This window comes from Scleropages formosus, chromosome 19, assembly GCF_900964775.1.
Source record: "Scleropages formosus chromosome 19, fSclFor1.1, whole genome shotgun sequence".
In the NCBI taxonomy this organism is placed as follows: Eukaryota; Metazoa; Chordata; class Actinopteri; order Osteoglossiformes; family Osteoglossidae; genus Scleropages; species Scleropages formosus.
The window spans coordinates 6,056,599-6,083,380 of NC_041824.1; the positions used below are offsets into that span (position 1 = coordinate 6,056,599).

At 42.5% G+C, this 26,782-nt stretch overlaps 1 protein-coding gene across 1 annotated transcript in view; it reads right to left on the reverse strand.

Annotated features, from left to right (window-relative positions):
• LOC108927540 (rho guanine nucleotide exchange factor 4-like) overlaps window positions 1–22,341 on the reverse strand; it is a 36,872-nt gene extending 14,531 nt beyond the window's left edge. Inside the window, exons 1-2 of the mRNA XM_018740922.2 lie at window positions 22,067–22,341; window positions 1,400–1,545 (exon numbers count right to left, since the gene is read on the reverse strand). Coding sequence (XP_018596438.1) covers window positions 1,400–1,545; window positions 22,067–22,256 — 336 coding nt within the window. The 5' untranslated portion in view covers window positions 22,257–22,341. The remainder of the gene's footprint in view (window positions 1–1,399; window positions 1,546–22,066) is intronic.
• Between the last annotated feature and the right edge of the window lie 4,441 nt (window positions 22,342–26,782).

Here is a 26,782-nt window from a genome sequence, read left to right on the forward strand (position 1 = left end):
TCCTGGATACCAGTGTAGCTGAGGCTGGCCTTAGCAACCCAGGGGAGTCCGAGGGGGAGGAGGCGATGCGAACAGTGCAGTATAATAGATCTTAAAAGCTGCTGTCTGGCAGAAAGCTGCTTCTGTGTTTGCCAGGTCAGCCCTCCTAGACTAAAGTAGTATTACATGCTGACGTCTTGATTAATAGAAAAAGAGGCATCTTGAAAAATATCACATTTCCGTTTTAGCAGAGGAGCTGGAAAGACAAAAAACGCAGCACAACGTGACGGATTTGTTGGCCATCAGTACATAAATAAAGATGGTTATTTGGCGGTGCGGAGGAACAGTGTGCGTTCCCTGGTTGCTCAACTGTGGTTTCATCATTAAAAATGCTTTTTATGGCAACTGGAGTGACCAGGGTGGTTGACAAGGAAAGTGGGTTCATTATTGCCTTTTCTGTAGATCGGATTCCAAAATTATTGCTTTACACAAAAGTTCTGATAATCCCTGCCTAATTCCACAGGATGACTGAGGAAGAAGCTGAACCCGACTGACTCCTGAAATTCAGGAGCACTCAGGACCCATTTACTCAACCCACCTCACAATCTGTGTACTTCTCTGTGCTTCTTTCTCAGTCTCTCACAGACACCCATAAACTCTCATTGAAAGTATCATACACAAAGGTGTAACCTTTCCCCAGAATACCCATTCCACTTCCCCAAGTCCTGCTGTAGCTATACACTGGTGCTTCGTGATACAAACATTCAAGTTATGAATTTCTGAAGATACAAAAGTTGAGTTTATTTCTTAAGTGCATTTTCTTCAGTATTCTGCTTTTCAGGGGCAGCTGGTAGCGTAGTGGTTAGAGCTATTGCTTTTGGATCCAGAGGGTGCAGGTTTGATCTCCACCTCTGGCTGTAGTATCCTTAAGCAAGGCAGTTACTCCAGTAAAATTACCCAGCTATCTAAATGGGTAAGTAATTGTAACCTTAACATTGTACGTCACTTTGGAGAAAAGCATCAGCTAAATGAATAAATTTTAATGTCTATTTGCGTAGCAAAAAGGACCTGCATTTCCACCTCTTGCCATTAGTTGGCAGCAAAATGCATTCACATAGACCAGATTTCTGATAGAAGTGCAGGATCACCTTCATTCCACATGTCTTTACAGTATTTACAGGTCCTGTGTGGTGTTCCTGAGTCTAGGTAATCAGTAACAAGATATGATGCACATAGTTATTTGTCAAAAATCTCTCCACCTATACAGTAGTAACTTATCTAATTTTTCCTGTGTGGAGTTATGCATCCAGCTGAGTCAAGATGAGGCAATGGTGCGCTCTCAGCACCCACAGTTCAGGAGATGGTGAAACTACGCAGCTAAGCACTAAAGGAGCCTGAGAGAGAACTGTGCCAGGGGTACCTCGTTGATGGCTAGCTGCTCCCCTCCTCCGCCAGGGTGCCCAAAGCGATGCCCGGAGCCCTGGAGCTCCTCATACAGGTCTTCGTCGCTGCCAACCTCATCCCCTAGGCTGATTTTGTCCGTTGTTCCATCTGGAATGACCATAGCTGGGATGGAGAGAGATAGAACTGCTGGTCAGGAAGAATTTCAATATTAAGTGACTTCTGTTTTGCTCTTTTCCTCGCTGTGGTGGTTTTAATAACCTAAGATTTCTTTGCAGTTTTGTACACAACTAACAGCCAAATTTCTACACTTGCAGATTACATCGAGGGCTGATTTTTTTAAAACTATTTGGATTAAGTAAAGATAAACTATCTAAATGAACAAATAAACAGGGAGGTGTGATGATACATTTTGAAATTTTCTTTAAGTAGTCAAGTAATTTTTAGTAGCCAGTTTGATATGATAGTGAATAAAAGGCCACCAAGGGTTAACTTGGGTAGGAGGGTGAAACCAGGGACTGCTGGAACCTCGGTCTTCATTTCAACAATTGTTCACACTCAGCTGGCTGCGTTTTTGTGACACAGCTGTACAACAGTACCTGTGCAGTGCACAGCAGACTGTGAAGAGCTGTCACAGCAGACGGACAGCTGAGCAGCTTAAAAATACCTCTTACAGATTTTAAAGCATATTTAATTTTGTGCTTCTTATACCTTTGGGTTTGTCTTGAATAACTAATGCAGAAGGTCAAAGGATCAGATTTTTACATCCGGAATCAGTAGCTGTCTGACCTGGACGTGTCTAGATGACTGCAAACATCTGCCATCAGAAGAAAGTGTCTAAAAATAAATTTGGCTAACTCTGAGTAATATATTCCCTTGCAAGTCCCGCCCCTGTTTTCATTAATGAAATTAATAGTGAGGGTGACTCAGGGGAGCATAAAGAAAAAGGAGGAACGTTAGCAGGCAGCAGAGATGCACATTTGTCCTGCCGGCAAAGCAATTCGTACGAGCACTCGCCTTTTCCTCCGGGTGGCGCTCTAGCTGAAAGGGACTGCGACTGGCTCACCGTGCAGCTGTCGCTGGGCGTCTCTCCAGCTATCAAGAACTCCTTGTTTATTAGTGCTGAGAAAAGCACTGGGGCCAAGACAGATTCCCCGACAACTGCTATTATTTGTCCCTTTTCTTCTGTAATGGACCAGGGACATAGTTCATTCACGTAGTACAAGAATGCCTTCTATTTATTCTTCTTATTCTTCTTCTCCTTCTTCTTCTTCTTCTTCTTCTTCTTCTTCTTCTTTTTATTATTATTATTATTATTATTATTATTATTGATCCACAGTAGCTATTGTTACATTTGTTTAAAATGGGTTTTGTAATTTCAGTTCTGCCCATGGCTGCCCAACATGCATCACAAACAGACTCAACAATATAAATTTCATCTTTCGTGGGGTTGCTCTTGGTCACTGACACCGAAGGACTACCGGAAACCATGCATAGAGGCTGGGCTGCGATGGAGCACAACGCCACTCCGCACTTTAATCACGTCGCAAGCAAATGACGCGAGCCTTCAGACGTGCCCGGCTGGTTCTCCCAACCCCTGCTGCTCCTCCCATCCACACTACCAAAGGCAGGGCCTCCACTCCACATGGAAGTGATCGCTCAGTGATGTGTGACACTCACTCCTTCAAGTTCGGGTCAAACAAATAAATAAACAAATAAAGTAAAAGAAAACTGTTGGTTAACAACTGAACACTAGAATTCAGAGATGCAATTCCCAAAACTGTTAATAACATTTTTAAAATTCTATCTATCTATCTATCTATCTATCTATCTATCTATCTATCTATCTATCTATCTATCTATCCATCTATCTATCCATCCATCCTGTTCTCTCTCTGTGTCCCAGTCCCTCTGCCCAGCTGTGGAAACTGAGCACACACAGCGGTGGGATCGACAAGGAGCGCTGCTATAATCCCAACGAACCACCGCTATGTGGGTTAGCTGTTATTAAGAGGTCAGAGACAGGCCGCTGCAGTGCTCGATATGCACCCCTACTCGGGGTGGGGGCCGCGATCAGCCGTACTGATTATATTTTCATTACCCGCCTGTGGCTCTGAGAGACACGGCACGTGGCACCCGAGTCACGAGCATCGGGGCGGATGGTGCGGCCAATGCACCCAGTGATATCATAGGAGCTTCACGGCCTTGTTGAGGATTCAACTGAATGCAGCAGGTGTGATGACAAAGATCACACGCTGTTATTTTTGGGCCTTCAACTTTAAAAAAGAAATTTGACAGACTGAAAAGTGATAAAGGCATGTGAATCTACCCTGCTGAAAAGCTTTCTGGTTTTTGGTTTTGGAAGTTTTTTTTTATTCTTAGTTCTTCTGTGTTTTCTTTTCGACTGCTACAGCTGAAACTGTAGAGCAGTTTAACCGGGGCTTCAAGCAATCTACACTCAACCCTTTACGTTTGAGGGGTTTTAACAGAGTTTTATTTTTGGTGGCTTTGTAACCCCAAATTTAATTTTATGAAAAATTGTAATTTTTTATAATTTCATTTTTAAAATTTGACCTCATTTGCAAGACCATTTTTTTGAATTGCGCACGTTGCTGTAGTGTCAAACATAGGCCTCAATATGAGCTCACCCTGCTCAGTGTCCTTTCTTCTCCTGCACACCATTAGAGTCAACGTTAAGCACAACAAACTTCTTTCATGCTGAACTTTTTTGGTTCTGCTGTAAAATAAATTATATACATACAGTATATATGTATGTATATATATATATATATACACTGTATATATACATTAAATAAATACAGAAACTATCTAGATATGTTTTTATTTTATAATTGCTTTTGAAAGGCTTCCTAGGTCTACGGGGTAATGGCCAACTATATGAAGAAATTTCACTTCTCCAAGGGGGGGTGTCCATGGAACCCCTGTGAACACGGGGTATTTTGAATGAGGGAAATTTTGGAATATTTACCATTTAATTTCCTGATGATATTAAGCGCTGAGAGAAAACTGTGACATTAAGATGCATAGAAAGTGGATGGATAGAGGAGCGTGACACCTGGCACAGCCGCTCACTCTTAGCCACACTCAGTTGGGTTTGAGGCAGAGTGTGACGGAGAGCCAAAGTGACAGGCTGAAGAACCACTCTGAGAACTCTCCCTCACCAACCCCCGCCCCCCACAGGCCAACCCAGCTCTCGCACCCAGCCGTTCCTGTGCCGCTCCAAGCCTAACAATTACAGCCAGAAATAACACAGGCGAAGAAGCTTTCACGATGACCACCCCCGCCCACCCCTGCTCCTTCCACCACCATCCACTTACATCACCCCCCACATCCCTTGTCCCCACGGCTCGGTCCCTTGTCCTCCTCTACATGACAACTTTGTATTAGACCTTCTCAGCACGCAATGCACACCACGCACGCAGAAGAGGTTGGAGCTGGCGCCTTGCCAAGCTCATATCATCTACTTTTCGGCAAACTATTTTCCTGTCATCTCAGCTGCCGCTAATAAATATTCATTATCGACTCAGACTGATTACATTTACATTTATTCATAAACAGTGCTGCTTGAAAGTATGTGAACCCCTTGCGTCCCTTAGCTTCACCATGAAATGGTTATTTAATGAGAAGCTGTCTTTCTCATCTGACACAATAGGTGCGTAATTCTCAATTCCATATGTTACTTTAGAGGAAATCATGTGTGTAGTAGAAACACGGAGGTAGTGCATGTGCAAAAATAAGTGAACCCCAAGTTGAATTGTTTTACACAAGCAGGTAAGTAGAATGAGGTGTGTAAATAATATCACTAAAATAAATTATTTATTAATTTTATAAGTTTATTTTAAGTTCGAAGACTTCGGTTTTATGTTTATTTTGTACTGTTTTTACTTATGTTTATTTTATACTGATGTATGGATGAGTGACCCAGTGTAAGTAGTGTATCTAGCAGTGTAAGTCACCACGGTGAATAAGGTGTGTGGGCTCATAACGCTACATAGAGTTCATTGGAAGTTACTCTGGAGAAAAGTGTCTGCTAAATAAAAAAATGTAAATGTAAATTTTAACATTCTATGCAAGAATAACGAACATCTCTATGGATTTCATGTTTTCAAGCAGCACTATAGCAGATGTTTTTTTCCCAAGCCACATACAACAGATAGAAACAAAAGTTCATTTCATTTACAAAGAGAGAGTCAGTTTGTCCAATACCAACATTTTTGCTGGCATGCAAGCTACATGTAGAACTGACAAGACATACAAACTTTTTTTTTGCAGATATGTTGTTCAAGCAGTTAGGAGGTCAAGAGAGAAATGGGTTCAAAAGAGATCTGTTTTGAGACTCTTCTGGAGTGTCGAAAAGGATTTAGCAGCTCTGAGGGACAGAAGGAGCCCATTTTACCACATTGGACCCAGAATCCAGAACCTTTTGAATTTTACCCCTTGTGAATGGGATCACCACGTGTTCAGATACTCAGGAAAATTGCAGTCTAGGTTGAAGCAAGACATTAGAGAGATCAAGTCCTGGAGGTATCGGGGTGCAGATCTGTTGACCATCTAGTAGGGAATTTCCCAAACTACGGGAATAAACTCACTGTAACTCAGCATCCACAAATAAAGGTCTGAATGTATAACAGCTAGGTAGCATGGTAGTGAGGGCAACATGTCACAGAAATGGTGGAATTATAGACCTGCTTGAACCCATGAGGTTGAAACTAGTTCATGGTCAGTTTTTCTCTTCTATCTACTTTTATTACATGCCTTGCAATGAACCTAGACACATCATCAGTGATGTAACCTTTAGTCACTGGGTGTTTGGGTCTTTCAACACCAGATACCATCGAACAGGAGATCCAACAATTGATCAGACCTCATGTCTAGGCAGCTCTATACTGAACCCACAGCTCACCTCTCCCAATCTACAGCCATCTACATGCCCTTTCCACTGCCATATTAACAACTTTGACAGCCTGTGATACCCAAAATACTGTAGGCCTGACACGGAGACTTTCCAATAAAGCCCTTGCAGCCTGTTTTGATGGGCACACACTTTGCCCTCCAACCTTCTGAGCAGCAATGCTGCACCAGTCCCTCATACTTCATCTTCTTCTTCTCACTGGCCTTGTCCATTCATTTTTTCCCATGGGACTGTAAACTCCAACAGAGTGACTTGTCTAGAAGCTTCAGACAGTTGGACAATGTTGAATCTTAAAAGATGTCTCTGTGATATTGAGTGGAATTGTAAGCTGCCTTCCTAAGTTGACCACCAGCTTGGCCCAGTCTTGTGCGCTCACCAGGAGTCCTGAACTGGCACCGAGTCTCTCGCTGAAACCATCTGGACAAATGTACTTTATATGGGTTTATATAATCCCTAAAATATAAAACTGCAAGGAAATAAATGAATTAACTTGAATACTAACCAAAAAAAAAAATCTATTTTATGTACGAAACAAGACAAACACTGGACTGTTGCTATGAAACTGTAGCTATGAAATAAATATTCCTCACTATGTCTCTGTCTCAGGCTGATGAATATTTATAATGATTGGTGAAAAACTCAACTGTTCGGTGTTTTCCGTCAAGATGGTTATCAAATAGGTTTCACATTTTACTAGATGGGTTGCAGGAGGTTCCTGTGGAACAAGTAGCTTGCTTGTGGTGAGTGCTTGATTCATCTCCCAGATAAAGGATAAATCAGCGAGGCACAAGACCTATGTGGCCAAGCACAGAGCTAAGGCCTTCTAAACAATGTCCTTCAGATCTCTGCATCACAGCCTACCACTAGTGTGGTCTCCAGCACGAAGATACAGGTCTCTTCTACCATTTCCAGTTGTAGGTGCAAACATGCACTAAAGATGTTCCCCTGATGGCTCTTGAGTGGAAAAAAACTAAAATGTGTTCTTCTCTTTCCTGCCAGGATTACTCTTGGGCTGTAGATGTATCGCCTTGGTAACGGATTGGAAGATGAATGGGAGGCAGAAGAAAGAGGGAACCAAAGTGAAAGGGCCCAAATGAATCACGACAACCGAAGGTCATTTGGTCTGAAAGCTGAAAGACATTCCCTCACATTCTGTACACTTCTACCAGTGTGCCAAAAACTTCTCAAAGACGTGCAGCAGCGAATTTTTGACATCAGCTTGACATCGATTTTTTTGACATCAGCAAGGCAACGGCCGGAGCTTTCTTCACATCTTTCTCATGTCATTAGCAGCAGTGCTTGGTCTCCCAGACCAGACATCATCACTCAGTGTCATGGAACTGTCTTTGAAATGCTTCCACCACCTGAATATCATTGCTGTACTTACTGACACACCTGTTTCCCAGTCGAAGAAACATCATCAGTGGCCTCCATTGCAAAATAGGGGTACAACAACTGCGTGTGACAACTGACGGGCAAGAACAAAACAGGTCCTACAACTGGTGTACAGGCACAAGGCCTTGACCTTGACCTCCCCCACAACCTTGTAGCCACAGCGCACCCAGTCTCAGCAGCGCTTCTCAATCAACACTCATAAATACAAAAATCTTATTTGCGGTGTTTGTGCTCAACAGAGCTCGGTTAAAGCAATGCTGTTCATGCTTTTCCCAGCTGGGAGTGTGTGTATGTTTTTTTGTCCTTAAACCCACCTGCAGCTAATGTCAGTATGGCCACCAAGTCTTGGTGCTTCAAAAATAAATTCATCTCCAGTATATAATGAAAAGTGAGAACCGTACGTGCGGCAAGAGCTCCTCACACTCCTGACTGTAAATAAAGCCGTCTGACAGTGATAAATCCCTGGGATTAGCAATGGATATGCTATTGGCCTAATCCTGGTGCTGTTTCCAGATTCAAACCGACAGGTATGCGAAAAACAGAAAAAAACAATAGACATAATTAATTAAAAAAACATACAGTGATATCCATATTGTTGCATTTGTTTCAAGGGAGGAACAACATTGGATCATGAGGGGATCTTCACAGACTGAACAAATCCTGACTTTGACTGGCCTTGGAATGATTGTGCCGCCAGTACTGGGTTCAGTCAGAATTTAATGGGTCATCGAGGCAGGGGTGCGAAGTGCGTGGAGGCCAGGGGGGTGGGATTTGAACCTGCAGCAAAAAAATCATATCAGTGACAGTTGTGTGTGCAGAATGGAAGACTGGACTGAAGTTACCGCTGGCACTTTGAAGCAGCGAGTAAAGAGCACAGATATTAGTGGACACTGGACTGAATCTTCACTGACCACTGGCAGGACTATGCAGAATACAGCACTTAAACAAACTGAAAAATGTAATGTGTACATAATACTTTCTCCCTCTCAATATGAATGAATAAATACATGCTGTCCAGTAGTGGGGGGAGCAGTGGCACAGTGGGTTTGGCTGGGTCCTGCTCTCTGGTGGGTCTAGGGTTCACGTCCTGCTTGGGGTGCCTTGTCATGGACTGACGTCCCCTCCTGGGTGTGTCCCCTCTCCTTCCAGCCTTGCGCCCCCACTCAGGACAAGCAGCTTCAGACAGTGTGTGCGTACATAGTAATAAATACTGTATTCGGTGTAAAGACTCTTTGGGAGGTAAAGAATTATACAGTCACACCCTGTCCAGCCATCTATGATGAAATATTCCACTGAGGTTTGAACAACAATGTCCTGCTTTATGAACAAAGACACTCTCAGTAGCCAGGTGGTCTTGGTTCTGGGCTCTCTTGTTATAGAACTAATATGGTGATGTAAGTGGCGTACAACTGTGAGTAAACAAAACTGTGTTTTAGGAATAGAGGAATACAGACATGCAAATTCTTGAAACATAGTTTGTCCAACACCTCCACATAAGCAGCTACGTATAGAATGGATAGAAAATCTAAAGGTGATTATGAAAGATGTTGTGATGCAAGTTAATGGAGCAGTCCGGAGATGAGAAGAGAAACAGGTCTGAAAGGGACAGGTTTGAGACCCTCGTTGAATGTTGAAAGGGATTTAGCAGCTCTGAGGGGCAAAGGGTACTAACTACACCATATTGTAGATAAAACTGAGAACCTAAGAACTTACAGTTTTGGATTTCTGAGTGTGAGACCACCCAGCGGCTGGAGGTGATGGAGTGTAGTGGTCTGGCTGGGGTGTAGGGAGTTACGAGACCCTGATTCTGGATCAACTGGAGAGGTCAGATGTTGTGATGGGCTGGAGTCCCACCCAAGATGTATCCTACCTCACATCCTGTGCTTAAAAAGTTCAAGAGCACCACAACCCTGATTTGGATGAGTGGTGATGGATGGATGGATGGATGGATGGAAGTTGTGTTACTTCATATACATTTTAAAGTGGTGCACCAGGTGCCATAGTAGTTAAAGACACAGACATTACACAAACACGGGAGATACTTTGCTGTATAGTAGTGCCCTTGGGCAAGATACTTGTTCCATTAAAATATCAAGCGATAGAAGTGGACAATGATGTAAGCTGCTCTGGATGAAAGCCCTGGCAAAGCAACAAAATGATAGAAACAGGTTAGGCCACAAAGATGAGGTTGCCCGTGTTTTAGCCCAGAACCTCAGGGAGACCTGGCACCAAGAAAAGTGGAGAATTTGCCTCTGTCGCTTCCCTGCTGAAGAATCTGGAGGAATAAGCAGTATTTCACTCTCACCATAATTTATTATTAACATGACAATGAGATATTTACATTTATTCATCTGAGATTTGTCTCCAAAGCAACTTACAGTGTTAAGCTACTTACACTGCTTTTCACATTTATAGAGCTGGGTAAATTTTATTGTATCGGAGTGAGTATGTAGTTCACGGGCTGAAGCAAAAGGTAGGATTCAAACCTGGATCCTGCCATCGCAAGGTTGCAGCTTTAACCGCTACGCCGCTTGCATACCAACTAATTGGTAATCAAAAAAACCTAAAAGGTTTTTAATTAAGCGCAAAATATGGGGAGGGCGGTTCCTTGCATACCTTCCCTGACAGCGGGACCCTTGCAGATGCACGGTCAGTTTCCTGCCTAAAAGTGCCAAACTCCCCCTCTCTTTTCATCAAACCAGCATTCAAATAACACACACTGACCATCTCCCCCACCACCCAAAAAGACAGTGATTAAATGAAGAGGATTCCTAAACAAAGGGGAAGGACTTGAAAAAGCAACGCGGACACATGCAAACAGAGAATTTCCGCAAAAACAGCAAATAAAACCAATTCTGCACTAGTTTATACTCAGAAATATAACCAACAACCAGAATATAAACCATTCATTAAGTTCTGACCTCCTGGAGATGTTCGTGCTACAGAAACTACTCTATTTATAGTATATTTGTTTGTACATTGAATTGGGAATGTATAAAACATCCCATCTACAGTCAAGAGCTGAGTCGTAGAGAAATGCACACGGCACTTCTAATGATCTTTTTTTCTCAAAGCGGTTTATTTGTACAGCACTTCTTTAAAACACAAGAGCAGAAAATGACCATCCTGTGGAACATAAAGCACTGTAAACAAGGCGTGACCTCTGTTGACCTTCCCCTTTCCAGGGAATTGTTGTGCAAGAGTGCTGCATTTTTACTCAATATTTCTGCGGTCTGTGGAAAATCTCTGCAGAGATCTTTGTGGAAACCCGGCCGTGAAAGATGTACTATGATAACTAAACATTGACTGGGAAAAATTAGCCCTTCACTCTTCAGCCCACATTTACATCTGAGGAGAAGAGATAATGAAAACTGAACAAGCGAGATGTTCCTTACCGCTCTACGGCTTTGCTACAATAGACAGTCAGGGTGGCTTCATCAGCCTGCATAATTTCCTCTGTTTTTGAAAAGTTTGCAATTCCCACTCTGGAACTGCAGCACAGAGCTGCTGATGGAGACGTGGGCTTGCTGAGGACCGACCACTCTGGAGCTAAACATTTTATGGGCCATCAGTTGGTTGTGCCGCACCAGAAACTCAGCTGGTGACACAATGAGGAATACAGTCATCCCTTCAGATACGAGCATTTGATTTATGAGACACTTAGGGTATAAATGGGTTCATTCAGTACCCCTACTTCAATTTATAATACATTTCTTCTTATGTTTTTCGAGCATTTCTCGTAATTATAAGGACAGAATTTGGATTTTGCTCATCTGTGCAGCTGAGTGGTATGAGACCAGAGCCACCAAACTACTGTGCTTCATTCATTCATTCATTCATTCATTCATTCATTCATTCATTTGCCTTGTTATTTCGAAGTTGTACACATCAGCATGGCTAGATGTTGACCAAACTGGTTCTGAAAATATCCTTCAGTCAAAGGCAGTGCACTGTCTAGGGTTCAAACCGATAACCTAGTCAGGCGATAAATGTCAGCAAAATTAAATGAGAGCCATGCGAAACCAGAGGCACCATGAGCTCTTCTTCTCAGTTACAGTTTGTCTCGTGCTGTGTTAAGTTCTCACCCTCCATCAGCCCTTGTTTACTAGTTTCACCTGTTATAATGTCAGTGATAACGTCCCCGTTTGGACTGTCCAAACCATGTCCACTTGTCCACTGAGTGTCACTTCATTCACATTGTTCTCATTGATTTCTTTTCTCTTTACTGTTGAATTATTACATGAACACAGAGTACCATATATATGTATGTTTTGTTTGTGAGTGTTTGCTAAGTTTACAGTACATAATAGGTGCTAAAGAGCTGAACGAGTGCAGGTAGACAGTCATACAGTATTACAGAGTCATTAACTGTTCTGTTGTGTTACGAGAACTAATAAAGACTGAAGTAATTGTTTGAATTTTTATGGGATTTGGTGATACTTTCGTGTAAATGGGTGCCAGTTTGAAGGCTCAAGAACACATTGATACTAATGGTAATTATGGTAATTATGCCTTTAATTTTCAAAATCTCACCTCACAAAAGGTTTTTCAGGAACAAATTAGGGGGAAGAATAAGAAAATGAGGTTTTTTTAGGAAATGAAAAGCTTTTCTATCCCACATCCAGCTAATATAATGACACTTGGGGAGCTCTCCAAAGACTCTGTGTGATTTGACATCACAGGTAAGCATTTTAACAGAACAATGAAGTACACAGTAAATTATCTACATCACAAGGCCAGTTACTATGTATTTCTCTTGGACGTTCGCATCCTGTTACGTGCTGGAAATCTGCACACTGGGAAACCTTAGTCTTGGTTGCAGTTTTCACATTGAAAAAAGATGAGTGAAAATAAACACTGTATTTTTGCCTAGTTATCAGTTTATCGACATAATTTTGTCATGACATTTTTTATGCAAGGCTACTGTGTCTTCATCTTACCACATCTGCCTAGAATGGGAAAATGAATGTAACAAGAATATGTCATATTATCACAAACTATAGATTTAACCTCACTGTTAATAAAGTTCATACATCATCTGTTATTATGCCATTTGGCAGCGGAGAAAGAGAAAGGAATGTTGGGCTCTTTTTCCAAGTACAAGAGCTGAGGAATGTGAAACAAGCCGGGGGGCAACGATCAGATTTCAGTTTTCTGTTCATTTTAAAGTCCTAATGAGTCACAGTATGTGGGAAGCAGACAGGCTGCATGTGGCCATTAGAGCTAAATGGTCAAGTCTCTGGCTCTTAACAAGGCTGTGCCCTTCCTCCTGATGTCTGGGGCAGTAAGTAGCTCCAAAACTACATCAGAACCCCTTCTATATTATGGATGCTTTTGCACATCTGGTTGTGAGTTGCATGAATTTAATCTAATTCTGGCAGAAATTAAAATTTCAAGCACATCAAGTGATCTGGTTTGAACATCAGAATGTCAGATGATGCCTCACGGGTAGATTACATGGTGGGCTAGAGCACATTGCAGTCAGAACTGTTAACAGACCTATGCAAAAACAAAAAGTCTCTTACTGGTATGAAGAAACGCTATAAAGTATAACACATAGAAGGAATGGAAAAATCCTGAAGGAAATAAAGAGTCCGTAGAGACTGCAGCCTTTGGACCCAAAGGTCGCAGGTTTGAATGCCACCTCCAGCTGTAGTACCCTTGAGCAAGGTACTTACCCTAAATTGCTCCAGTAAAATCACCCAGTTGTATAAATGGGAAAATAATTGTAGGTAGATTAACATTGTAAGTCGCTTTGGAAAAAAGCGCCGGCTAAGTGAATAAATGTGCTGTGGAGATATAAAGTGGCAGAACTATGAACTATGGACCTATGGCTCAGCACAATGCAAAGCTCACGTACAATGGTCACGAAAAGCTTTAATGGTGTCACAAACCAGTTTATTTACAATTCAGCTACACCCTAGTGTGTTAGGGGCACTGGCTACTAAAACAAATTTTAGTAGAAACCCTATTAACCTTACTGCTCAGGCTCACTGCTTGTTCTTTTACATTAATGCAGTTGATGGAGTAGTTGAGTAACTGCTCATTCCATACAAAAATATGGACTATAAAAATATATTAGGGGCAGCTGGCAGTGCAGTGATTAGAGTTGCTGCCTTTGGACTCAAAGGTCACAGGTTCAAATCCTAACATCAGTTGTAGTACCCTTAAGCAAGGTATTTACTCAAAATTACCTACCTATATAAATGGGTAAATAGTTGTGAGTAGCTTAACGTTGTAAGTCGATTTGGAGAAAAGTATCAGGTAAATGTCTTGATTTTATTAATTCTAGAAAGTTGATCTGTACTAATCTTTCATCAAGCTATGTTCCCATTTTTTTCTTTAACCAAGAGGCCTTCATCCATTTTTGCTAACGGTTTGGGGTAGGGTGGGGGGGATTGTAAATGGATTGTCCACAACCCTTCTTTCCCATACTGCCCTGTAAAAAACCTTTAGAGTGTGATGAAACAAAGTGGCCCGACCACTGTGGATATGATTTATTGGCCAAGCTTAAAAGAGGGCAAAAGAGGGCAATGATTTAAGCTAACACAGCTGTCAACAGATTGCACTCTGGCTGTCTTGGACTCTTGAGTATGGGTAATATGTGATGTGTGCAAGGAAAGGTGACTGCCCACAGTCAAAGATCACGGGAATGGGAGCAGAAAATCCCCATTCCCCTCTCCATTTCAGAGGAGCCACAAAGTCCAGGTTGGAACCTTTGCACCATCGCTGCCATAGGCCAGCATCCTTGATTCATCAGTGAGGAATTTTATCATCAACAGACCAATCTGCTGAATATTTAGTTTTATAATTAGAGCAGAACAAGCTCTTCTCTGAACCCCTGTAACTCTCCCAGACCCCTTAGGATGCTCAGCTGTAGCTGGGGAGAAAACCAGGGATGAAGACAACCCCATTCTCTAAGGGCTCTGGTTTCCACAAAGCTTCTAAAGGATTTCTTAGAATTAACACAACATATTTCCTGAGTTTTGAGATTGGTCTGAGAAAGGTTCTTTTGCCATGCGTTTTTTTACCCCAGAGTGCAAGAAGTCAACAGCTGTGGAATCTGAGGCTATGCGTCCAGTACAATAGGCCACCATGATGCCCTTTATATTCCCAAAAGTGTCCAGCATAAGACTTAGCCGAACTTCCTGCAATGAAGTTCTGGTTTGCATATCACTCCAGTCCACTGGCCTATGCCTATTTCTTTAAAGCATGTTTATTAGACATTTTTCAACCAGTGTCGAATAACTGTTGAAAAATCCCAATGTGCTCTCTTTACAGGCAAAGGGCTGTTGCATGTCTCTTTTAATTTTTCAGAGAAAATGAAAAAAAAACACTAAGGAGGTGCTGAACTCAAAGCCATTTTTTTCCTGTGGTTATTTAAGAGAAGAATATTTCATCTTAAATGTTTTATTTTTGCCCACTGCAGCACAGCGGGAGGCAGAGCCGTCTCCGAATGTCCTCTGTGCCAGAGACGGACCACTGCACGTCAGACATGCCTAATTCGCTGTCATCTCATGTCACGCTGCGAATCTAATGCCTTCAGAGTCATGCTGGCAAGGAAACAGCCGAGCGGAAGCAGTAAGTTGGTGGCGGGGGGACAACAGTGGCCTAAGGTCAAAGGTCAGCGAAGGGTTTGAAGGAGTGCTTTGCACATTCTCAACCCCATTTGTGCTTATTTACCATGTTTGTGACAAAACCTTGCAGAGGTCAAAGAAACCTGACAATGGACACATGAGGTGACTTTGAGCCAGTGGTTCATATACTGTCTCTCCTGAAATCACTGCTTTCTTCCCTGTGTTGCCTGAAGGGGAAAAGTAAGCAGAAGCTGAGCTCTGGGTGATGCAATTTCATGTTCTCCCATAATTCTGTTGCTTTCATTTGTCGACAGCTCTCAGCACTCATGAACGCCGTAGAACTGCACCCCAGTTGTGCAAGCCTGGCAGCAAAAATGCATCTTTGCAAAATATTTGCCAGGTTCTAAAGTCATCCACACAGTGAAGACCCTTAGCATGACATCTGACCTTTGTTTACTGTAATGCGGTTAGTTACTTCACTTAACAAGGCACAACCCACTAACAGCGTTGCGCAAACCAAATCTCTGAAGCCACTTTTTTCAATTCATTATTGAAGATTTACTGGTGAATGAGATTAAGTTCCCAGCTTAAGGGTACCAGAGCAGAGCTTGGAATGTGAATTGATGGTCTTCAGTTTTTAATTCCTCATTATTAACCACAGTGCTGTCTGTCTCACTATGATGGAAAATAATATGCAGTCCTCTCCCTCATACTGAATACAGCTCATTCCTGAAAACTATTAGATGGGTGAATTCTCATAAATCGAATTTGATTTTACCACAGTCTTAAAATGGTGAATTTTTTATGTGTTCATGAGCTCCAAAACTGACAGTTAATTTAACTAATTAATATTAGCTAACATAACACAAAATAACAGTGCAGGTTCCATTTATGAAGTACTCTGTGATACTGTATGACTGTGTTCCTGCACTCATTCAGCTCTTTAACACCTGTTATCAAACACTCACACACAAAACAAACAGAGATAATATATATAGTTTTTTTATGAACGGTGCATTAATATATAAACACTGAGTAAAATATGATACTCAGTGTCTATATATTAAAGCACCTTTAATAAAAAAAACTATGTATGTTATATATTAATTCAACCTTTAACATAAAAAGGAACAATTAAAAAAAGGAAATCAATGGAAACAATGTGAATGAAGTGACATTCGGGGGACAAGTGGACATGGTTTGGACAGTCCAAACGGGGACATCACTGACATTACAACAGGTGAAACTAGTAAACAAGGGCTGATGGAGGGTGAGAACTTAATGCAGCACGAGACAAACTATAACTGAGAAGAAGAGCTCATGGTGGGGCTGGTTTCGTGCCACTCAGTTGCAGCAAATTCAGTCCTTGTCCATTAGAAGAAATGGCCCTCAATGTGAAATGGGAGTATTAAAATGAAACTTTTCACAAAGGCACATTTCGTAACTCAACTCAAAGGGTGTATCTCAGAGGATGACTGCCGTCAATTCTAGACCAACATGTTGACTCTGCGGTGTAAAGCTGGACAGCCACACTGAACGAGTGTGAATCAGACACTGAAAGGCAGCTCGGCAGCTCCAGTCCCATTTCCTTCGTGAAACTACTTGATTCATTCTCATCTTTAAACTGCCCTCTCAAACTTCCCTTCTCCACCTTCTCTCTTTTCCTATTCTCTTTCAATAAGCTCCTGCTATATGAAAGAGTTTGCAACCCAGACATCAGGTTCAACTTATTATGTGCTCGATGTTATCAGAGTCACTTCATTCAAAGCAGACCCTCCCTTGGGTAAGAAAGTTGTACCAAGACATTCTGCAGTGAAAAAGTCCTACCGCTATGGCTATGATGACCGTGGCACATTTTTAGGAACAATATTCATTCACACAAGAAATAAATTTCTTTGCATGCTTGGTGGATGAGTGTATAGCCACGTAACATTCTATACATAGAGGTTATTGGGTCTAAAGACTAGTATCAAAAGGATTTTCACATGTGCCACACTTTCTTAGAATTTGGATTAGGGTTTTTAAAGGGTGCGCCTTAAGGAGATGTACCCTGAACACTTCTGCAGGCTGGGAGATGAAAGAGAAACATTAGTTGTAGACATACTGTGTTAAACCCATTAAAGCAGCACTGTGAGTTTAATCCTACATGATGCTCTACCACAGGCTTGAAACCTCAGCACTACTCTCTTGCCAACACACTACAGGATGGATAGCCAAGTCCCTTGTTCCCTAAACTAAATTGATGGGTCTAATTGTTTAACTATCCATACCTCAACAAAAGTATTACTACAAAATCCTACCTTATGAACCATCCACGGGGGGTGCGGTGGCGCAGTGGGTTGGACCGCAGTCCTGCTCTTCGGTGGGTCTGGGGTTCAAGTCCCGCTTGGGGTGCCTTGCGGCAGACTGGCGTCCTGTCCTGGGTGTGTCCCCTTCCCCCTCTGGCCTTACGCCCTGTGTTGCCGGGTAGGCTCCGGTTCCCCGTGACCCCGTAAGGGACAAGCGGTTCTGAAAATGTGTGTGTGTGTGTGAACCATCCAGATCTGGAGACCCTATGAGCATAATGTTCCTGGTCTCCTAGGAACAGAATTGTCCTGGAGCGGCATGCCTCTTCAGTTGACCAAAATCTGCCAATATAAATGTCCTCTACCGTGTTAGTGTTAGCTGGCATGGGATCACTGTAACATTTTCCACCCAAACACGAACTCTATCATGAAATCCAGCTTTTCCCCTTCTAACCGGCAGCAAATTGGAGAACCGACATCCAGAATGAGTCTTTAAATTCTATCCAACACACCCAGGGGGTTACGAAGGGGCAGAAGGAGAGAAAAGGCACCATGGTTCAGTCTCACACTAATAAAATTAGAACTATGATGGGCACATCTGAGATGGTATCTTCTTGGAGAGATGACCAGTGGGATGGGAGAGGCAGGGCCAGTGCAATAATCGGTCTTCACAGATCCCTTTCCAAAAAAGTAATCTACTGTATCTGCTATATAACTTTGTAGAAACATGGTGGACAAAAGGAGATCTAGATCTACGCACTTCAAAGCGTAAAAGGGCCCCTAGAACTTGGGTTCAGACACATCAGGCTCACCATTTTTTGACCAACATAGCATCCTGAAGGGGCACCTCCAGAGACACGAGAGAAAAAAGAGACACAAATCCATTACCTAAACTGCATTTACTAATTAATCCATTCTTCTTATCATGCTTCATTCCCCTGCCCATTGGACATGATTTATGGTTCTTTTGAGAACGCTCAACTGGGAATTATTAAATCTTATTGGACTGTATGTTCAATACTATGATGATATGACCTCAACGGCATCCAATGATTTTGCATTCTTTGAAGTGCATTAGCTGGCTAATTACTCCCTGTGCTCAGACGACACACACTGGTCTCTCCATTTCACAATAAAAAGGATCAATGGTATTTAACTGAGCCTTAGCATTGCAGCAATGGGCTGCCATAGCCAGGGTGTTATGAGATTCTCACCGCCACTGAAGGAATAAATAAATAAAGAAGTTCAGCTGTAGTTGAGCATCTAGTACTGCACACACTGTATGGATAACAGTCTCCAATGAACACACAAGAGAATAATTTATAACCCACATCAACCAGGACGCATCAGAATTGTAGGCCAAACAAGTATTAATGCCTCGCCTTAAAAATGATGTCATTTGGCAAATTACTTTACGAGTTCCCCTCTCCCTCTACTGAAATCCATATCAAATTATTGTGTACTGCAAAGCATTGTGGGTTAGATGGTGCTATCCCAACCAGCAGCAGCTCTGCTATTGATGAATTCTTCATTGTGGAGACTTTTTCGTCCTACTCTCGTCAATATTCGAATCAATTCTGAATGTCGACTGTTTCGGCACGTGAAAAGTACAGCATAGGCTCAACGAGGAGAACGAGTCCCGAATTTCGGAAGACAGCGGTTGTTTACTCTGTCTGGATTGTGTGTGTGCGCTGTCTGTTTCACACAAGAGCAGTCAAGGTAGCTCAGGGGTATTTGGTTTCGTAAACATGACCCATTTAAGTCGCCATCTCGCTCTTTTTTGGGCTGGATGCTTTCCGGTGCTGTTCCCTTGACGTTGTTATCTCCTCATTTGGGCGGACGGGTCAGGCTTCTGAGAGGTCAGAGGCAGCTGGCGGCTTGAACCCCTACGCTCTCTTCAGCCTCTCAACAACTCATTCCATGAAGCCAAAATGAACTGTTTAAGCCCCTTTTAGCAAAAAGTGATGGAAACTGCTAAAAGTACATGCACTGTGCTCTTCTCAAGGGTTTAACAGGTTGGCTTCTTTTGGGTCTGGCAACTACAAACTTGCCAGTGTTCTGAACTACTGTTCTGTCTGTTACAAACTGCTATCCATAAAACTGCAAAAGGATGCACACACACACACACACAAACACACATTGGCTGAAGCCGCTTGTCCTGAGCAGGGTCACAGCGAGCTGGAGCCTAACCCAGCAACACAGGACGTAAGGCTGGAGGGGGAAGGGACACACCCAGGAGAGGACACCAGTCTGTCACAAGGCACCCCAAGCAGGACTCGAACCCCAGGCCCGCCAGAGAGCAGGACCTGGTCAAGCCCAAAAGGATGCATCTAACACTAAAAACTGATAACTTACAAGATTGATCTAGCAAAGTGTTTTTCAGAAACTCATTACCTCGGTAAGGTTATTGAAGACTGTGCTGAGCTATCAGAACAGCAAAGATGTGTGAGAAAGTAAAAATGACCCCTCACCTCAACAAAACCAGGACTTGAGCGCCTGCTGACCTGCCCATTAACATGGGCTCAACGCCCACCATCAGGGTAATCAGGGTAAAAAATAAGAAATCTGATTACTACACGCAATCCCTCTTGGCACTAATGTGCTCCGCCACGTTGTCCCTTCCATCCCAAACCCAATATTCCCACTTGCTCGCTAAAAAAAAACCAAAAAGCCAATGATTATCTGTTGCCAGTGTGCATGTGACTTCCTGGGAGATGCATAACCCTTGACCTTAACCGTTCAGAGGTCAAATAGCAAAATCAATCTCATCATGAAATTTGATTAAAAGTCAAGCATATCTTCAAAAAGCACATTTCTGTGCTTTGACACAGTCAAGGCTAGCAATAAAAAATGCATATTATAGTTCCTAGGAACAGCTTAAAGGAGAAAAAGAGATGCTAGTCAGGTATGCTTTACCATTTTTCTGGATGCTCTTTATCTTCAATTAAACATATATTCATATTTATGATTACATGTACAGAGTTTATTTTTATACAGCAACACATCCAGGAAGTTGTGGAAAAGTAGTAAAAATAGAATAATTCAAAAGGCACAGAAACAAATGCAACAAGTTGCACAACTAATAGGTTTATTGATGATTCTGGGCTGCTGGGCTGGTTCCTTTTTTTCAACAGACTTTCTGTCCAAAAATTATAGCGAAAATCTCTCATACTACTCAATCGCTTGAGTGTTTGCTTTAATTTTTACTGCTATTAATTCATTTAGCTGCTGCTTTTGTCCAAAGCAGTATTTATACTCTAAGCAACATGAACTTCTTTGTCCATATAGACAGCTGGGTAGTTTTCACTGAAGTATTTCAGGCTAAGTACCACGATCAAGAGTATTATAGCAGGTGGTGGGATTCAACCCCAAATCCTTTCACTACACGGTTATGGCCCTAACCACTGTGCCACCTGCTTTAACCCCATTTTTCTCCAAATGTTTGCTGCAATATGGATGAAACGTGACCACACGGTGCTGCTCGGTGTCACATGGCCACGCAAAGCTGCTGTTTGTAGAGCAGAGCAGCCATCTGTTTGTCGCATTTGGTCTTTATTCTGCTGTTTATCTGCTTTTGCATTTTTCTGCAGTTGCCCACAAGGCTTAAAGTCCATTCTCCAGTGGACAGACTGGTCTCCTTTTCCCTCAGGGCTCTATAAAAAGGGTTTAAAAGTGCACAGGCCAACAAGTGACCAGTGCAAGATGACCGGTTTACATAGCAACACCCACCAGCAAAACTACTCCGATTCACTTTGGAGAGCATAATGATACTTCCTCAAGCTGCAATATCAGAGCCTGCATTTAAATTACAGCCACAAACAGAGAAACCTTGAATTATGTTTGTTTTCTGCATCTGCCGCTGTCGCTATTCATCCATTCTTCTTTTCAGCGCAGTGTTTGGCCAGAATTCCTCTCAAGGAAACAGCTGCTTTTTCTTAAGCACTATGCACAACATATATAAATACATCCTACAGGCTAAATTTAGACTCCTGTTTCTGTTTTCAAGGAAAAAAAATCAATGCAATAAATATTCTTAAGGAGGGCTGAGGCCAAGTGGGGCCATTCGGAGGCCGAGGGCTGAGTGTGTGTTTGTTGACAGTGCGAGTCTGACCAGAGGTGCGGTCACCCCCATGAACTTGGGCAACGGACAAGCATGTAGTCACCTTTGATAAATTGACCCTCGTGGTGGAAGATTAAATAATGTTTTCTTTCTTTTTTCCCCAAGATCTTCCTAGGCTGTACTGCTTGACCACCTTTGCTAACTACTGTAACCCTCTGCTTTTCATTACGTACTTCTGTGCGTTTGTGTATTCCTGGTATATTGTTTAGGTGTCTCTATAGGTGTAATCTGGTCCCGTTCAAATAAATAAAAAAAAATAAATAAATAACAATGAATAATCAATCCAGACCCAAGGAAGTCTAAACACAGCTTCAGAGTTGTCCCCTTACGGTCCAGCTGACCCTATGTGGGGTGTGAGCAGGTAGTGATCGCTCACCTGTGGTGGAGTGCAGGCTCTCCAGGCTCCAGTAGTGGGACAAGACACCTCGCAAACTGCTCCCCGTGCCTCCCTCGAACCCTGCCCCGGGGCTGCTGTCTGAGTCGGAACCTGGTGACAGCCCGGAGCTCCCACTCCCACGGCTGCCCCCGGGCAGCGGGACAACTCTCTCATTGCTCTGCGTCCGCATGCTGCCGGAGACGGAGTCTTGCAATGCGCACTGCTGCTCAACGCCCGGCACGGCGGTCTGCTGCTCAGCCTCTAAAGAGCTGACTGGCTGCGGCACCCTCTCTCTCTCTCTCTCTCTCTCTCTCTCTCTCTCTCTCTCTCTCTCTCTCTTTCCAGCTCCCTCTCTCTCGCTCTTGCTCTTTCCCTCTCCCCCCGACACACACATACGGTCATACACACTCACACAGGGACACAGCCTAGCTCCTGGCCATGCTCAAACAGCTTCGGAGTGGCACTGCAGGGGTCCGCGTGTGGGTGGGGGGGTGGATAGGCATTCAAGCTGAATCTGCTGTATTTCCACCCAGGTTGCTCATCCCCAAGACAGTGTCGCATGCCCCTATGTGCTGGCCCCGGAGTCATTCCCTTCACTTTTTCAAACGTGACAACACTGTTAATGATTTAAGGCCAATTTTCTGAGAGCAGTTGAAGGCATCACATTGGGAGTTTGGCTCAAAACCCATCCTGAAACAGACTGAGCGAGGCTGTTTCCTCCAGCGCGCAGTGTGTGAACGCGGAGGCGGCTCATGTGTCGCTCTTCGCTTTCCTATGCGGCACTTGTCCCGGGGAGCTCTGAGACAATGCACCAAACTGCTGTGCTTTTTTAATTCATTCATTCGCGCATGTTATTTTTTCAAAGTTGTACACATCAACGCAGCTGGATATTGACCACACTGGTTCTGAAAATCAAAGTCCTTGAGTCAAAGGCAGTGCACTGTCTAGGATTCAAACCAGTAACCTAGTCAGGCGATAAGTGTCAGCAAAATGAAATAAGCTGAGCAGACTGAGCTGCTCGAAATCAGAGGCACCATGAGCTCTTTTCTCATTTATAGTTTGTCTTGTGCTGCGTTAAATTCTCACCCTCCATCAGCCCTTGTTTATTCATTTCCCCTGTTATAATGTCAGTGATCATGTCCCCGTTTGGACTGTCCAAACCATGTCCACTTGTCCACTGAGTGTCACTTCATTTGAAACTGTTTTCATTGACTTCTTTTCTCTTTACTGTTGAATTACTACATGAACACAGAGTATCATATGTATGTATGTTTTGTTTGTGAGTGTTTATTAAGTGTACAGTATATAATAGGTTCGGAAGAGCTGAACGAGTGCAGGTAGACAGTCTTACAGTATTATAGAGACATTACTGAAAGGAAACTGCTATGCTTGGGATATTATAACTAATATTAACTACTGAAGTAATTGTGTCAAATTTTGGGATTTAGTTTTATTGTCATATGAATGGGTGTCAAATTTGGGCTCAGGAATGCATAAGAATTCTCATTCTCAAAACTAACAGTAACTATGTCTTTGATTAATGAAAATTCATCTTCCAAACTGAGCTGTAAATTTCCATGGCTAGAAATTTTTAGTACTGAGAGTAGCGGAAATTAAATTTTATGAGATTTCACCTTATGGAGGATTTTTGAGAAATGAATAACCCTCGTAAGGTGGGGAAGACTGTAAGATTGTTTTTAAGCAATAACAAAGTATTGCAGAGCATCTTTGCTGTCTTTGCAGCTGAAGAGAAATGTCACAACAAATCACAGAAGGAGGTACTTGACTAAACCCTTTAAAATCTGACAGAAAGAATCACGGTGCTATAATCTGAAGCCCATCGGCAGTTCCACTCTGCTCAGAAGGTAATTTCTCACTGTTCAAACCCAGATGCTCACTGTAAAATGCGGTGCACAAAGCAACTGACAAGCACCTAATCATCAAGAAAAAACATCCAACGCAAAGATAAGAAGATTTCAAAACAAGTATAACACAAACACTTAGACTGGAGGTCCCACAGCAGAACAAAAAAAAGCCTAAGAGGATTTAAAACATCTAGCACTAGACCACTGACCCCACATATTTATTATAATACATATAACTCCAAACTTCCTTTTACCACATTGGAATCACACACAAACACATTGTCTGAAGGTACTTGTCCCAAGCGCGGTTGAAGCGAACCAGGGCCTAACCCAGCAACACAGGGAGCAGGGGACAAACCCAGGACAGGATGCCACTCTGTCACAAGGCACCTCAAGTGGGACTTGAACCCCAGACCCACCAGAGAGCAGGACCCAATCAAATCGCTGCACCACCACACCCCTTCTCTACATTGGAATGAATAAATGTTAAACAATACATACAGCTGTCCACTTCTTAACAGGTTAGGTTCTGGGGAAAAAAAAAAAAAAAAAAAAACACAGATAAAGCTTTAATAAATTAAAAATACTTTGTAATACTTCATCCGTCCATTACCAAAAAACACCTTGTTCAGCACAAGGTTGCACTAGTGTGCTGTATGCAGTGTGTACCCTGAACACTATACCACTACATCACTGATTTTTATTATTTTTAGTAACTTCAAAATGAATTAAAATCAAAACTCAATTAAAATTACAGAAAATAAAAATTTGTCATTTCCATAAGCTCCCATTCAGTGCCACTGACCAGTTAATCACTGAAGAATGTCTAGTGTTTCTGAGCTTCTGGACACTTTCTTTATTATCTACAACATCAATAAAAGCTTAACAAATTAGATGTAAACTGTATTATGCACAGTTGACATTATGTAAAATCTTGGAAATATTCATTCCAAATAAAATACTTTGTCAATGTGTGTGTGTGTGTGTGTGTGTGTGTGTGTGAGTTTTTGTTTTATTTTTTGATGTGTGTGTGTGTTATTAACTTTGAGCTACATTAAAATAAACTATTTTAAAAACGGCAAAAAAAAAAACATCCACAAACCTTTGTTGAATTCCAGTTGTTCACTGATTAATTTCATAGCCATGTCCAGAATTTTGTATATTCATATTTGGCACTCAGGACACCAGACTCAAACTGTACAGAATGGAATGAAGGCATTACCAGACCTCCATTGTGCTTCTATGGTATGGTACCCACACGAACGAGGAACCTTGGTGCACCAAGTAGTAGGTAACAAACTAGGTTTGCTTGAGACTTTCATGTCTGCAGCTATGTCTCCTTCTCTTAATGTGATGCATAAATTGTACTTTTGCTGAGACGTACGTTGCTTTGGACAAAAGCGTCTGCTAAATGAATAAATGTAATGGTATCTGAGTGTGTTTTGCTGCCAACTAATGGTGGCACTTGGAAATGCAGACTATTAACGCTCCATAACAGACGGAAATGTTAGAATCTGAATAGGACAGCACAATGTTGTTGAAAAGTCGTAACTTGAATGTTTAAAATAGATGGAAACTGTGCATGTAAATGTGTTATACAGCATTGTGTCCATTGTGAGCAGCATGCAGTATGGAAAATCGGTGTTTGTGTGTGAACGTGTGTGTACGTGTGCAGCCAGGCTCTGACTGGGGAGAGGTGAGGTCATTAGCGGGTCTCCTAAGGGGGATCTATAAGACCAGAAGTCAAGCTTGGTTAGTAGGAGATAATCAGTTTTATTGTATTACCCTCATTACAGTGTGGGGGTTTAATGTCTCCTTGAAATTGAGACCCAGCCTGACTTTTCACAGACAAAGATGGTCACTGTACTCCCACCGAGTTTCACAAAGCTCGCTTTGAAAGGCCTCCGAGGGGGTAATTGGCCTTCATAACCTGACCCAAGTAGGGCTTTCATCGAGACCTGACACTTTCAATCTGTAATTCATCCAACCTTTCAGAGAGAAAGGTGACTACTAGCTCATAAAAACGACAGAAGCTTTTAAAACTGTTAAAATACTTGTAGCACCAGTATAACCTTTGCATTGTCATGCATTTTTTAGCAACTTTCTTTGTATAAACATTTGAAATCGTCATTAACGCCAAACACTGTAGTCAAATACAGAGATGCTCGTGACTGAAGGAGAATCAGGGCCATAAATCTGGACGACAATGTTAATTCCAGCTTTTGCAGATGGACGTCTCAGGAACTTGCTCTACAGTCCTCTGCATTTCTTTTTGCCATCAGTGAAGCACGCCCTGCTGAACACTAGAGGAATTTCAGTGGTCCAAAAAAGTCACCATCATAAGTATTCCATTAACAGAGAGAACTATTTTACTCAGTTTACTGAACAATAATTGTAATTCAATAATAAATGGTCTTGAGAGGTGTTTGCACATCAGACACAGTGAGACAATTAGCTGCTCTGCCGGGAGAAAATCCGATGTTTCGGCTGGGTGACGCATGTGTGAGCCAGTCCACCAAAGGCTGAATGAGGATAGAAGCAAGGAAGGAGCAAGTGAGGACAAACAGCGGAAGGATGCCAGCGGGACTCACCAGTGTAGGAGGCGTTCTGCTGCCAGCCGAGGCAGTCCAGCCCAACGGGAGTGCTCTGGGAGAAGCAGTGACCTTTGAGTGGCAGCGATGAGAATGACTCCATGACAGTGAGAGAAAGCCTGGCCCGAGTCTGTAGGAGAAGAATAAAAACAACAGCTATTTATAAAACGAAAAAACAGCCTAATGTTCAGTCATGCTCACCCTTAATATCCCATTGTACAATGCAGGGCCACCGTGGTCTGGAGTTTATCCCAGAAGCA